Source organism: Oryctolagus cuniculus, chromosome 1, assembly GCF_051225735.1.
Source record: "Oryctolagus cuniculus isolate XC-2025 breed Fujian yellow rabbit chromosome 1, ASM5122573v1, whole genome shotgun sequence".
NCBI lineage: Eukaryota > Metazoa > Chordata > Mammalia > Lagomorpha > Leporidae > Oryctolagus > Oryctolagus cuniculus.
In genome coordinates this window covers 164,159,310-164,175,007 of record NC_142867.1, presented here as the reverse complement: position 1 = coordinate 164,175,007, position 15,698 = coordinate 164,159,310, and the positions used below count along the sequence as shown (strand labels likewise).

At 47.3% G+C, this 15,698-nt stretch overlaps 1 protein-coding gene across 10 annotated transcripts in view; it reads right to left on the bottom strand.

The window, feature by feature from the left end:
- The window catches only part of SMARCA2 (SWI/SNF related BAF chromatin remodeling complex subunit ATPase 2), a 202,724-nt gene that overhangs the window by 178,395 nt on the left and 8,631 nt on the right, over positions 1–15,698 (bottom strand). For all 10 annotated transcript variants that reach the window (XM_070051411.2, XM_070051409.2, XM_070051401.2 and 7 more), the window contains 2 exons: positions 9,050–9,310; positions 3,808–3,937 (listed from right to left, as the gene is read on the bottom strand). In XM_070051411.2, the coding sequence (XP_069907512.2) occupies positions 3,808–3,937; positions 9,050–9,274 (355 nt within the window). In that variant the 5' untranslated portion in view covers positions 9,275–9,310. The remainder of the gene's footprint in view (positions 1–3,807; positions 3,938–9,049; positions 9,311–15,698) is intronic.

Sequence of the window (15,698 nt, the reverse complement as noted above, 5' to 3'; positions counted from 1 at the left end):
GTACTTTGTTCCTCATGACATCTTTCTGGCCAGCCTTGCATCAACCTCAAGGGGAGAAACTTTCCACCAAAGTAAATTTGCATTTTCTTAGTAGAAGGGAAACCACTACCGATTAAAATGGTGCACGTGTCTGCTGCCTTCTGATAACCTGCATTTCCTCAGGTGGCCAACTACAAATTCACCCAAACAAATTGAAGTCTACCCAACACAATCAATCAGAATGTTAGACAATTTAGTCTAAACTCAACTGTAGAACTATCAAATCACTCTTTCACTATGGACGGGTCATCTTTATAAGGGTGACACAGTTGCATTAAAGCACAGATATTTAGGAGCCAGCAATGCAGCACTACTGGCTAAGCCCATGAGAACGCTGGTTCGAGTCCCAGCTGTTCCACCTCCTAACCAGGACCTGGCTAATGCACCTGGGAAAGCAGTGGAAGACGGCCCAAGTACCTGGGCTCCTATCACTCATGTGGGAGACCCAAATTGAACTGCAGGCTCCTGGTTTTGGCTTGGCCCAGCCTTAGACTGTTGTGGCCATTTAAGGAGTGAACCAGCAGATGGCAGAACTTTGTCTCTTTGTTTCTCTCCCTCTCTCTGTAACACTGCCTTTCAAATAAATTAAATAAGTCTTTTTTAAAAAAATAAAAGTATTCAAACTCTGAAAAGAGAACTCTGTCACCAGAAAAAAAAATCAACCCAAAAAACTGTTATTTCAAATTTCCTAAGAAAGAAACTAAGAGGGGAATAAAAAGCATTTTCAAGAATTAACCAATACAGCTAAATTTTACCTTGAATTTGATAAGAAGAAACTGGGGGTGGGAAGGATTCAAGAGGATGCTAATAGAATCATTCTGTCACAGGATGACATTAAAATGTGACAGTGTCTCAGCTACGGAGACGAGCTTTCTTTCCATACACCAGAAGCATTCCATAAAACTTGAGGAAAAACAGCATCAAAAGGATGCAACAGCATAGCATATTTTGGTAATTATCTGGAGTTGAGAAAACAGAGTGAAGCAATTGCCCAAGAGTACACGCACATTTTTCGGCAGGACAAGAATGCTGATGGGGCGCCCACTGTTTTTAACATCTTGTGTGATTTGCTCATTCTAAAGGAGTCAAGAAGTGGCAGTTTTACTCCTCTGGGCTGCAAGGACCATTATCTCCCCCATTTCACCTGGCCTCAGAGAGAAGCAATAACCTCTTGCCAATGAATAATCTTGAACTTGAAAGTGCTAATTTTATATGGATTTTTTTTCTCTCCCCCTCCACAAACCTTAAATATTATACACCTGCCTATGAAAGTTCTTCTTCTATTCAATGGACTAAAAATAAACAGCTTTATCATTGGGACCATAAGGTACACAATTCAGTATTTATCACAGGAAATGGTTTTGCTTCTCAACCAATACCCTAAAATAACCTGGTAGGTTGCTAGGTAGTAAAAGCTGGCAGCAGTCTCCCAATCAATCCCGTACCTCACTGTACCCAGGGGTTAATAAATGGCTTCCTTCAATGAGGTTTTTAAAGATCCCTGCTATTACCAAGACTAAATTCTTTTCAGATCATTTTAGAGAATGAAATTGCAGTTACACCAATACTGCTTTATTTATTTATTTTACTTTTAAATGACTCATTCCCCCAGCCTACAATGTACATTACTATTTTAGACAATAATATTACATGTTAATCTTTGCATTTTCAAAGTAATAACCTGCTGAAATTACATAAAATTGAGATGTACTTAAAATTGTTGTTTTTTTTTTTTTTTTTTTTTTTTTGAATGCACAGGTTTCCTTCTATACCTGAGTGAGAAAAATCTGCTAGGAATCTATCCAGTCATGTGCTAGACATAATGCCGAGTGCTAGAGACTCCGTGATAAGGAAAGTATCATTCCTAAGTGGAAGAGGGAAGCCAGGCAATCAGAGAAATGTTAAGAAAAATAAGTCAAAATTCTCTCAACTATGATTTGTGCATTCAATGTGTTTTTGGTTTGGGGGTTTTCCTAGGGCCCTGCTACTAGAGGACATTAAATGCCAGGAGCAGAAAGAACAAACGCTTAGCTTAAAAATCACTCAATATAACTTATCTACATCCCCTGAGGTGTTCAAAACAAGATCTACACCAGCTCTGTGAACACACACCCGAAGCTTCGAGCAACTTTTCTGAAATGGAGAAGATTCTGGTCCACCTGCAGCAAGGACGCCTGTGTGCCGACACATTCAGATCAGAGTCTGCCCAGGCACTAGCAGAAAGTCACACTTAGGCCACCATCACCTGCCTATTTATACTTCAAAAAGAAAATGACTACGACTACATTTCTCTAAAATACTCTTAGCCAGAAGTCTTCCCTTCAATACATGGATATCCAATTTTGGATGGAGGAAAAATTCACATCCATTTAATTACACAGGATTCTACAGAGCAACATGTAAACCACAGCCTTGAATTAGTAATGTTCACATCGATGCCAGCTAGTGCCAGACCTCATATGTTGAGATAACCAAAGAATGATTTTGAAATCAGGCCACGGTGTATTTAAAAGGCTTTGCGATATCTTACTCTGCACTCAACAGTGAGGAAAAGGAAGAAATGTAAACACAAAAAAGAAAAGAAACACACAGTGGATTTATTTGCCTATTGTTGTGAACTGAACTGTGCTCCCTCCCCAACAGAAAATATGCTGAAGCCCTAACTTCCAGTACCCATGAACATGAACTTACTTGAAAATAGGGTCTTTGCAGCTATAATCTGCAGTGTTAATATGAGGGTCCACTGGATTCAGATAGGCTCTAATCCAGTGAATGGTGTCCTTATAAATACAGAAACCTAAATACATTGACAGACGCACAGGAAAAACCGTGAAGACTGATGCCGAGATTGGAGGGATGCATCCACAAGCCTGTAAACGCCAAGGATTACCAGCAACCACTGACAGCTGAGAAAGAAGAGAGGATTTTTCCCCCAAAGCCCTCACAGAGAGCAGGGCCCCGCTGACCCCCTGGCCTCCAGAACTGATCCACCTGCAGCAAGCATGCCTGTGTGCCACCACATTCAGACCAGAGGCTGGGATGTCCCTCAGTCTGCCCAGGCACTAGCAGAAAGTAACTCTTAGGCCACCGCCACTTGCCTATGTATACGTCAAAAAGAAAATGACTATGAATACATTTCTCTAAAATACTCTTAGCCAGAAGTCTTCCCTTCTGGGGAAATACATTTTTGTTCTTTTCAACCACACAGTTTGTGATAATTGATATGACAATCCTAGGAGACTACCACAGTGCCCGCCAGCAATGACAGGCGATGTCACAGCCAGAGCACACCACCTGAAGACAGTGCACAAGGGTGCAATCCAAGGGACCCAACGGTTCATCCGATCTTCACATCTGTGCTGTGGCTGGGCGGCAGACCTGGATCGTCTTTCTGCCCTCGCTGTCACTACTGGATGTCTCAATGGAAGGAAACAAGCAGGCCCTCTAAGCCTTAGTTTCTCCATCTATAAAAGTGGGGTAACACCATTTACCTTATGGGATCACAGTAAAGACTCCAGCTAAACTCTCTATAACATTCTGTAGAGTATCTGCACCCACGGTAGCTAGTAAAATTACGAAGTTTTGGAAATAAAACTGGCCCTATAAACCAAAGTTTAGTTGGTGAGAAGTGGGGTAGAGTTCGGCAAGGAAAAGGAACTTGCTGGATTCAACCTTCCTGAAACATACTCTTCAGAAGTCAAAACTAAAATATCCACCAGGAGAGACCGAGGCTGAGCGATGGAAGCAACGCCAGCTGCAGACACAAACCTTGGCTGTGCTGATCCATGGGACTCTGGGGAGGGCCCATTCCCGGGTGCGGTGGTCGCATACTGCTGCCCTTCATGGAGCCACAGTGGATATCTTCCACGATCCCCTTGTCGTGCATACCATCGATGGGCTGAGACACAGAAAGGACATCCGTTAGACACCTGCTGAAGGAACAGCATTCAAAACCCCTTCCCAAAAGTCCTCGAAGGTGTAACACAATCATTTATTACCCTCTCTGTATTTTTTACACTTCATAGGTGGGGACAGAAAAAAAAAATACTACATTAATAGGAGCAACAAAACTACCTGGCATCAAAAGTTACAGCTTTAAACAGTTGAAGGCGGGAAGGGATATATCCAAACCTGCCATTAAATAGAAAGTCAAATAAAGCGGCCAAACACACGCTCTGCTTCCATACCCTAGAAAGTAGTCCTGAAACCCGTTATAACCTGGAAGCTTAGTTTGAAGTCTGAAAGAAGACCATTCAAAACATCTTTTTCGAGCTGATTTTCTGTCACTGGGGGGGAAGGAACTATGGAAAGTTTATAAGTCGAAACCAGAAGGTTCCACGGCAGTTGGGAAGAGTGGAACTTTCAGAAACCGCAGAGCCGAGAACGGGGGTGAAGACTGGTGGGGAGGCAAAGCTTCCTCGAGGCAGGAAGACTGGAAAAGGTTCAAGGCAGGAAGACCGGAAAAGGTTCAAGGCACAGTCTGGAAAAAAACGATGAACACGAGGGGCAGCCCCAGGATTTGAGACCCAGTAGATGACAGACACACAATCAATAGCTATTGAATTGACGTTAATCCAATCCAGAATTGGGCAACGGAGCATGTGTCTGAACAAGGCAAAGCCTATTCCTCCCCCTGAACTGGAATAGCAATTTTCAAAGCAGCCTGAAAGGAATATTTCCAGGAGTTTATAGAAACCAAATGATTTCAAGCAAGAAAGTATGAGTGTTTGCAGTTTTGGAGAAAAGAAAGTTAATTTCTGCAGAGTCAAAAGCATGCAGTTGAAAAGAAGAAAAATTTACCATAAAGAGGATGTTCAGAAGAAAAATGGGAAGAATCTGGTAGAAAGAGTGACACTTGAGTCTGTTAAACAGTAATAATGGAGTGGAAATCAAAGCAACACAGCAGATGTATTTAGGCCACTTGTTTATTTATTTCCAGTCATGTTGAAAAGCAAACAGTTGAAGCTCAGGAGAAGGAGGGGCAAGACAAGGAATCCAGCTGCCTGGAAAAGAGAGGCAGGGAAGTGGAGGCATCTGGTCGGCAGGTGTGAACCCTGAGTGCTCCCCCAGGTCTTCGTGCAGGGAGGGTCAGGGCGCGAGGAAAGGCAAGAGGGCCAGCAGCGCCACCCACACAACTCCAGAGGGACAGCATGACAACACGGAGCATTGAACAGGGAGGAGGCGATGCGATCCCAGGGGCGGGGGAGAAAGCAGGAGGTTAGAAGAGACCAAAACTCCACTCAAACAGCTTAGAAAACACACACACACACACACACACACACACTGCACCAACTCTCATTTGCCCTTTGGATTTTCAACGTTTAAATGATAACAAGGGCTAACTAAACATTTCCTTCAAATGTTCTCTTTCATTTTAAAGAGGGGAACATCCTCAAACCCTTCCCAAAAATGAGGTCCACCCACTCGGATGAAGGTTTAGACATGACAGGTCAGCTCTAGCATGCAGCTCCCAAATGGATTTAACCTCAACACAAGGTAATCTGTCAGCATCTCCACTATGTCCCCAAAAACATGATGTGGAAAGCAAGCAGCTTTGTTTCTCCACCCAACTGACACATCAGAGTGGATTTTTACGTAAAAGGGAGGGAGAGAACTTAGGATTTCTACCACAGAGAGACACATTAGCTACTGCCGACTGAGAAGAGCCAGGCCCATACTCCTCAGCCGAGACAGAACGATTCTAACAGGGCACACCAAGGACAGAAAACAAATCGCCTGCACGCGCACGCACACCTGTGTGAAAGGAGCATTTTTATTGAACACGAGAAAAGTCAGCTATGAAATGCAAGTACAACAAGCTCGTATACGTGAGTGCAGCTAGGATTAACTACTTTCCTAGTGCTTTTCTTACTTTTCAACATAAGCATATACTGGTTTCCTAATTAGAAAATCCCCCCCCCGCTTTTTTGGAAGCCACACAATTTTACTTTCCTACCAACAGTGCATGAAGGGTAGGATTTCTCCCCACTCCCTTCAGCATTTCGCCATTTTCATTCCCTAATGGGTCAAAGGTGGCATCTCATTGTGTTTTTGAGTTTTTTTTTTAATGGCTGATGAACTACTTTTCATGTGTTTATTGTCCGTTTGTATCTATATTTGGAGAAATCTATTTAGAAGTCTATTCTAAGTCCTTTGCCCATTTTTAAAGAATGCTTTATTTATTAATTTATCAAAAGTTTTGAATGACAGAGAGGAAGAGACTGATTCATTCACTGATTTGAAAATTGCAACAACAGACAGGGAGAGACAAAGAGATCCACTGGCTCACTCCCCAAAGGTCCAAAACAGCTTGGAGGGCCGGCACCGCGGCTCAATAGGCTAATCCTCCACCTGCAGCGCCGACACACCGGGTTCTAGTCCTGGTCGGGGCGCCGGATTCTGTCCCGGTTGCTCCTCTTCCAGTCCAGCTCTCTGCTATGGCCCGGGAGTACAGTGGAGGATGGCCCAAGTGCTTGGGCCCTGCACCCACATGGGAGACCAGGGGAAGTACCTGGCTCCTGGCTTCGGATCAGTGCGGTGCATCAGCTGCAGCGCACCAGCCGCAGCAGCCATTGTGGGGTGAACCAATGGAAAAGGATGACCTTTCTTTCTCTCTCTCTCTCACTGTCCACTCTGCCTGTCAAAAACAAAAACAAAAACAAAACAACAACAACAAAAAAAACCAGCTTGGGCTGAACCAGGCTGATGCCAGGAGCCCAGAACTCCACTGAGGTCTCCTACGTGGGTGGCAGGGACCCAAGTTCTTGGGCCATCGTCTGCTACCTCCCAGGTGCATCAGATCAAAGTGGAAGTGGGACTCCATCCCAGCCACTCCTGAGTCGCAGCTTAACCCACTGCGCCACAATGACTCGCCTCTTTTGAGCTCTGATGCCTGAAGCCTTAAAACTGACCTAAATGGGCTGGGGCTGTGGTATACAAGGTTAAGTCGCTGCTCTACTTCTGGTCCAGCTCCCTGTTAATGTGCCTAAGAATGCAGTGGAAGATGGCACAAGTCCTTGGTACCCTGCACCCACGTGGGAGACCCAGATGAAGTTTCTGGCACCCAAATTTGGCTTTGCTCAGCCCTGGTCATTGTAGCCATATGGCAGGTGAACCAGCAGATGGAAGCTGGATCTCTCTCTCTCTCTCTTTCCCTGTCTCTATCTCTCACCTTCCCTCTCTCTCTCTCTCTCTCTCTCTCTCTCTCTGTCTTCTTTCTCTCTGTGTTCCTGCCCTTCAACTCAATAAACAAATCTTAAAAAAAAAATGACATAAAGCCATATATAATGAGAGGAAACACTTGCTCTTTCCTGTGGTCATATTTATGTTTCAAGCTTGTATCTTCCGCTACTATAAGAATCAATTTTACGTGTGAAAATAACTGGGCTATGGGGTACCCAGACATTCGCTTAGACGGTATTTCTCGTGTGTCTGTGCAGGTATTTCTGCATGAGAGCATGAGCAGCGTTTGAACTAACAGAAGAAAGCAGGTGCCTCCCCCCCAACAACTGCAAGTGGGCATCCTCCAGTTCAGGTCATGGAAGCCCTGACCAAAACGAAAAGACAGAGGATGGGAGAATATGTTCTGTCTGCCTGCCCTCTAAAGCTGGCCCATCGGTCCTCCCCTGCCCTCAGAGCGGGCCTGACACTTTCTTGGGTCTCAGGCCTTTGGGCTCAGCCTAGAACTATAGCGCCAGCTCTCCCGGCTTCGCAGCTGGCTGCCTGCAGACTGTGGGACTTCTCAGCCTCTGTAAGTGCGTGAGCCGATGCCTTGTAACCACCAGCCCCCCATCTACCTGTGATGTCATCCAAAGGGTTGCAAAACCCTCACCTGTCTCATTAGGCAAGACTTTCAGGTAACGTACAGCCGTCCTCACAGATTTTCTTTTGCTGCTGCTTACTTCAAAGCAAACCACTGGAGGACCTTGTTACTTTTTCAGAAGGCTGTTTGCTCTCCTTTGCACCTCTCACAAAGGCATATTGCCAACTCGAACCAATCTGATCTTCCCCACAGCAACGAGCTCAGTCGCATAAACAAAGGATCATTATAACCTTAGTCCAGGAACAAACAGACGGACCTCAGCTCTGCAAAATCAGTCTTTTTCCAAAACCAGAATCAAGTTCTTCACAAAGAGACAGCAAGGTTCACTTCAAGGACTCCTGAGAAATAATCTCATTTCAATATTGCCTTTAAAGATTACTCTAGGAAATGATTCTTTTTCCTTTTCCTTTTTGGGGGTCTAATGCATTAAAATGAAAGTCAACAGTTTTAGGGGAAAAGTTTCTCCATGGATTCATTCATGGGTAATATAAGTTACTTAACACTGATAGGAAAAGAGCAGGATCTAGACACTATAAGACTCATTTAGCAGGCCAGCGCCGCGGCTCACTAGGCTAATCCTCTGCCTTGCGGCGCCGCCACACCGGGTTCTAGTCCCGGTCGGGGCGCCGGATTCTGTCTCAGTTGCCCCTCTTCCAGGCCAGCTCTCTGCTGTGGCCAGGGAGTGCAGTGGAGGATGGCCCAAGTCCTTGGGCCCTGCACCCCATGGGAGACCAGGAGAAGTACCTGGCTCCTGGCTCCGGATCAGCGCGGTGCGCCGGCCACAGCGCACCGGCTGTGGTGGCCATTGGAGGGTGAACCAAAAGAAGACCTTTCTCTCTGTCTCTCTCTCTCACTGTCCACTCTGCCTGTCAAAAAATAAAAAATAAATTTTAAAAAAAGACTCATTTAGCAAGCCAAGATACCTTCAACCCACAAATCACACAATCTCACTCTCACAGCTGAATATTGGAAGTATTTTAAAAAGCCAACTTCTGATCTTCATGACTGCTACAACCTCTGTGGCGATAAAATTATCTTAGAACATACATTTTTACTAATACACAAGATAAGGCAAAGATGTAGCTAGACTCTCTTGTCAGCAACAGCAGAGACAAGGGAAAGGAGTTATCACGATGGTTAGCCACCCATGACTCAAAAGGCAGGACCAAACCCGAGAATAACTCTTACCTTATGCATCTGATGCATGCCCTCCTGGGGGAAGTCCGCAGACCCCATTGTCGGCATCGGATGTGAGACGCTCGGAGGTCCAGGACTTGGCCCCATCATGCTGTGGACGGAGCCTGGGGATGGTCCTGGGCCGGGACTAGGTCCAAGAATTGGTCCAGGGGAGGGTCCGGGCCCCGGTGAGGGCCCTGGATGGGGCATGGCACCAGGGTCTGTGGGCGTGGACATCTACTTCTCCGGTCTCTGCCAGCCAGCAGAGTGATACTAAGTTGGAAAGCAGACAAAAGAAGGGAATGTTTTAAACATGATGTTAAGATCAGGATAAAACAGTTGTTAGCATTGGATGGTGCCATTTCTGTAACAAACATCAAACAGAACTGCCTGTCTAGTCCAGATGTTTGAGTGAGTGTGAAATATATCTGTTCACCCTCGTCTTTATGAAGACCACTTGTTTAAAAAACACACATTCTAAATGATTCCCCAGAAAGATATAAATCATCTCAGATACAAAAAGCCTCGCTGGAGAAACTCAAATTTAACACAGAAGCAGAATTCTAAACAAGTCTGAAATTTATTACTGAAGTCAACAGACGCTCACCGTTACTCAGTGGCTTGGGTCATTACAAGTCATTAACCCCCCCCCCCCCCAACCATTAAAACAGAAAACCTTTCCAAAAGTGTCCATCCAAGATTCACTTTCAGAAGCGAATGGACACTCAAACCTCTACCAAGCAGCCTGGATAGCTAAGAGGGGAAAATATAACTTCAGACACTGAGAGCTCAAGAGAAGTCTGGGACAAGCAGAGGCTATCACAATCCGACAACCATGGGCTGAGATAGTCACATATGCAATTCCCAGCTAAGTTACTTAACACTTTTCCTGCAGAGATTTAAACACGGCGGTGTGCAAAAGACACAGCTGGATCCCTGGGCCAATAAGTGGGCATTCTTATTTAGCGTGGTTTTCCCACCCTCTTCACTGCACTACAAGTGACCAGGACAGTTTAAGATAGGATTCTCCTGCCAGCTAATTAACGGAATCAGAGACCACTTGGATAGCTAAGGTCAGGAATCTGTCACAGGCTCACTCCGGTCAAGGACCCTCGAGAGCAGTTGTCTATGACTACCCAATCAGAGGCAACCGTGGACCTGAGGGGTGGAAATTCTGGTCCTCCAGTTTCAGCAGACAACATCCCATCATTCACACCCTACAGCTACCCAGCAATCCCACCAGGGAACGGCCTCGGGGAGTGGGGACAACTGGACATGAGCCCAAATGAGCAACCCAACTACATCCCGAACCCTGAGGGAGACCAAGGGTCCCCGCAGGGCAGCTGGATACCACGCGTGACCAACTGCTCTGTAAGTAAGGGGATCTCTTGGAGGCACACACCAACACATTTTTGCGTCAACCTCACAAAATACAGAATGAGACGCCCTAAGTGATTTGCTCACTTGCTGCCTAGTGACAGAGATGGAATCAGACTGTGGTGGCCTTGTCACCCACAACAAGGCTCTGCACAGTGAACGGTGACAGAGGAGAGGCAGAAAGAAACCCACCCTAGTTGCATTATTACTGCCTGCTTCCGCCTCTCAGCAAACTCTAGAATGTCAGGGGCTTGAAGGCAGTCTTCTCGTCACTCCTATACCCCCATATCCCAAGCAGCATACAGTAAGTGCTCAAAAAACTACCTGATGAATTCAACTGCTGGTAAAATTCCAAGGCAAGGGGCCAGCACTGTGGCATAACAGCTTAAATTGCCCCCTGCAGCGCCAGTTCAAGTCCTGGCTGCTCTACTTCCAATCCAGCTCTCTGCTAATGTCCTGGGAAAGCAGTGGAAGATGTCCTAAATACTACCTGGAGGAAGTCCCTGGCTCCTGGTTTCAGATGGGCCCAGCTCCGGCTGTCGTGGCCATGTGGGGAGTGAACCAGTGGAGAGAAGACCTTTCTCTCTGCCTCTCCCTCTGTCTGTAACTCTGCCTCAAATAAATAAATTAATTTAAAAAAAAATCAAGAGTAACCAGGGTTTGAGGTGTGTTCCATAAACAATTCTCCTAAGGCCACTCTGGTAAATAATGAGGGCTCAAACAGAGGCTTAGGGAAAAGGCTACTTTGGGTGATGATGATAAGCAGAGGATCCAAGACTGGGCTACCAGAACCTAGAACAAGTTGTTTCTAAAACAACGGGGGAGCTTCCAGGGTGAATTACAGCCTTGAAATCACTAGAGAGCCAAATGTTATTATTTATTCTTTGTGATTAACAAAGCAGGCGGAAGTAACATTTTTTTTGTTTTGTTTTTTGCTTTCCACCCCCTCACACACACATGTTCAGTCAGCATTTTAAATTTAGGAAGCTGATGTCAATTCAGGGGTACTGTAAGTTAGAATATTCTTTCATGTGCATCAGCAAACTAATACACCCCTTCATTTTGCAGTGACTAAAAGGAAATTGCTTACTTCCTGTTACGGTTTTCCTTGGAGATGGCCTCCATAGCACTTATGGTAACACACCCAAGTCCGCATCCAAACACTGGAGTTCGTTAGCATGACAGTCCTACTCCTGAAGGTTCCTATTTTGATAAATATTAGTCCATAAGACCACTGTCTACATGTATTATCACTTTCATCTAGGAATCTCAGAGAATGCTGTCATCACTTGCATACCAATCCCTCAAAAATGCTCCTCAGTTTTTGTTCAAGGAAACTATTAAAAACTTCCTAGAGGGAAATCCTACTACAAGGGAGATGGAAAATTACAGGCATGTAAGTGGAACGTTAATATAGGAACGTGTTACATAAGAAAGTATTTAATGAGAGCTCTCAGATGCATGGTTTTAATGAATGTGTATGGCTGAGAGAAACAGTACTGTTCATCAAATGAGGAAACTGGCCCTGTGCTACACAGTTAATGACTGATAGGGCTCTGGACCCTCATAACTGAGAGTCCGGGACCTGAGTTCTGATGTGAGGGATGCATGCCATCGATGCTGGGACTCTGGGAAAACTGCTTTTCTCTGGAGCCTCCGCTTCCTATAGATTCAGGAAGGCAGTATCCCAACAGTCCCTTCCACCTACCTACCCAGATTCGAGTCCCATCTCCCATGCTGCATGCGTCTGGAAGAGTTCACTGATGGACTTCCATAGCAAACTAGAGATGTCAGGGGCCCACGAGCAGGCTAAGCTGCTGCACGCACCCTGTCAGAGTGCTGGTTCCAGTCCCAGCTGCTCAGCTTCTGACCCACCTCCCTGCAAATGCACCTGGGAAAGCAGTGGAAGATGGCCCAAGTCCTTGGGTCTCTGACACCCATAAGGGAGACCCAGAGGGAGTTCCTGGCTCCTGACTCCAGGCTGGCCCAGATCTGGTTATTGCAAACAGTTGGGGAGTGAACTAGAAGATGGAAGAGCACTCGCTCGCTCGCTTGCTCTCTCTCTCTCTGCCTTCCAATTAAAATAAATCAAAGAAAGGAAGGAAGGAAGGGAGGGAAGGAGGGAGAGAGGGAGGGGGGAAAGAAAACAGAATAGAACAATCAGGACTGTTGCAGGATCTGTTCCTGGCAACCATGACCCAAGTCAACACAAGAGGAGGATCCCTACACAACAGTGAGGCCTGTAGCCTTGGCCTCTTACTCCTCCTCTTCATTTCTGGTGGCAACTTTATTTGCAGTTCAAGTATATGATAAAACTTGCTCAGGGTATAAGGAAACACTTGGGGTGACAAATGACAAAGAGGTGCAAGTCTCAGGCAGAGGAGCAGGCCGTGACTAACCAAGCATGGTTAAGGTTTAATGTCCAAGACTGGCCCATTCAACTCCCTCCTCAACCAACCAGGCCGAGAGCCCTAGGAATCCTTGCCCTTTCTTTCTTCCCTAGAGCACTAATGAGGAAAGGCAGATGGGGTAGGGGTGGTGGTGGCAGGCACAGTAGGGGAGCGGGAGGAGGGGCCGCATAACCTGGATGGGGCTGCAGCAGGTCTGTCCATGGGATGGCATTCACAGTCTATTTTTACTTTGTGTGGGGAGGGAGGTTTACATTGTTATAGGAAAGAACAACCTGTCCCACCATTACTCACCTAATGTAGAAAATGTGCCTGGGGGAAGAGGGGGCAGAGGGCACAGCCACCGCCCAAACCCACAGGCTGAGGCTCCCCTCTCATCCCCCAGGAAGTGTCCCTCTACCTAAGCCCAGGATTCCCTGAGGGCCAGGTCTCTGTGTTCCTTGGCAAGAATTTTTCTGCAGTACACACAGTCTTCTTCATGCCCTTGTGTTCCTGCCTTTAGAAACAGGGAGTGTGTGTTTTCAAAAATAATCCCCCCACCACAGCTTCCCACAACTCCACACACCACCCTCACCCTGCCTCAGCTTCTCTTCGCTGAAAAGCTTAGCACACCCATCTGCATATTAAAAGGAGTTCAACTTCATGGAATTTTAAGGGTCACCACTCCAACCATGGCAACCATGACAAAACCCAGGCCTCCCTGTCTAATTGCAATCAACAGAGATCACGAAGACCCCCACACGTGTGCAGTAACACGCACACACCTGCCCACAGAATAATTCCAGGGACTCGAATCAAAGAGACATTTTGTCACACGTCCCACTGTAAGGATGAGGGACAAGGGCAGGAAGGCAGGAAGGGACAATGTGGCTTTCCCAAAGTCAGGACTGTACCAGAATAGAGACCCCAAATAGAATGCTTTGTCTGGATTCCCAGCTCAACCCTGAACTGCTGCGCCCAACAGCTGGCCTTCCATGGGGGGATGGAGAGCAAGGCGCAGGGGTGCAAAGGAGTGCAGTTGGAAACCACGGGAGAGGTGCTCTGCAAAGACTGAGATTTGGGTGTGAGAACGTAAGACTTGACCACGAGCTGGAGAAGTAGGGCGAATCCCAGGGAGAAGGATGTTTCATCAGACCCCTGGAGGACACGGCACTTACTCAGTCCCAACCCTGCCGAGTGTCCACTGGGCGGGAGGCACGTAACACGTAAGGCAGACACAAATGACCAGAGGGCTCACCGCCGGACTCTGCAAGTCCGATGGGGAAACAAGACTGTGGCATAAACAGCGACAAGGGACAAAAGGCAGAAGATGCTAGGACACAGGAAGGGGAAGAAGGAAGAGGCCCGACAGTCACAGGGCGGCAGGGGCCCCTTCCAGCTTAGACGGGTGGAGGGAGGCTGGAATGAGGGCAAGCACCAAGGAGGCGGCCAGCCTTTCAGAGCAGACTCCGTGGAAAGCCCAAGAAAGTTTTCTGGCCACAGGGAGAATGCGGGGAAGCCCGTCCAGGCCCAGCACTCACCTTCCCCGGCTCTTCCCCACACGGGGTCGGGAAGCTCAGACCTCCAGCCTCACTTTTCACAGGGGGATTCAGAGGCCCAGGCTGAAGACCAGGAATAAAAACCAGGAGCAGCCCAGTCCCTAAGAATAACCTTGCCTGTTTCAGGTTGTCTGGCTCCTGCAGGGGAGCGAACGCTAAGGCTGGGGAGATAGGTGAGATAAGAGTTCCTTTCATGTCTGTGGGCTGATTCAGAACATCGCCCCAGACCTGAGGGGCTGCTGCTTAAGTTTTCCCCGTAGCTTTCTCAATAAATGGACAGGTCACCCACAAGAGGTAACAAGCTGTCCGGAACCGGGACACTGGGGGAACGGGGAGTGGGCAAGGAGAACAGCCCCACAGAGAAAGGAAATAAACCTTCTGGAGGGCTCCTGCTTGGGGGCCAGGGTTGCCTGAGAGGTGGTGAAACATGACCACGGCCCGCGCTGCTTCTTCGTCTGGGACATGCAACTGTAAACTGTGCCCAGTAGGATTCGTGCCACGGAGAAGACTCGCCCTGGCTCTCACCTCCTGATTGCCATCTTGCAACCAAGCAAAGCCCGGACAGCCTTTCCTCCATTGTCTCACCACTGTTCATGCAAGCTGACCATCCGTTTCAGAGCCACGTAGGTCTCTTGAAAAAGGTGCTGGATTAAAACTTTGTTCGCGGGGCTCCTGTGAACCCTGCTTCATCTTTCAATCAGAGACAGAAAGGAGGTGGGCCTAAGCGGCTGCCCTTACTTTAAGTAAACGGCCTGGGGACATGAGGCTCTGAGGCAGCTCGGTGCAAACCAGAAGGTGACAACACACACGTGGCAGCAAATTTGTGTCCCTGAGTCCCCAGCACTATCTCCACAGGACTCTGGCTCTTCAGTGTTACCCCTACCCCCACCCCACCCCAGAGATACCAGGAGCTCCCACCTGCGCGGTGGGGACCTCTGAGACCCTTCAGTGAGCACTCAGTGAGGAGCGCGGTGGTCCCCAAAAGACAGAATGGCTATAAAACCACACTTGTAAAGCACCTGCGGCCCTCAACCAAGACCCACAGCAAAGCCTCACTCAGGACTCGCACACCTTGGTAGTTCCAAAGATAATCAGCAGCAACCATCACAGGTAACTAGCACTTCTCAAACTCGGTTGAACCTAGACTGCTAGGCAATTAGTCAAAACAAGTCAGCAAACCAAACCAATAAAAGCTAGTTGTGAAACATGGCAGCCCGAACCACGGCAACTCGTGGCAACGCCCCACGCGTCCACCTACACCTGTGCGCTCCAGGTTACCTTAGCGTTCTTACAGGGCAACCTCATCTGAGCTGCTGATAGGACTCAAGACAGCCTCTT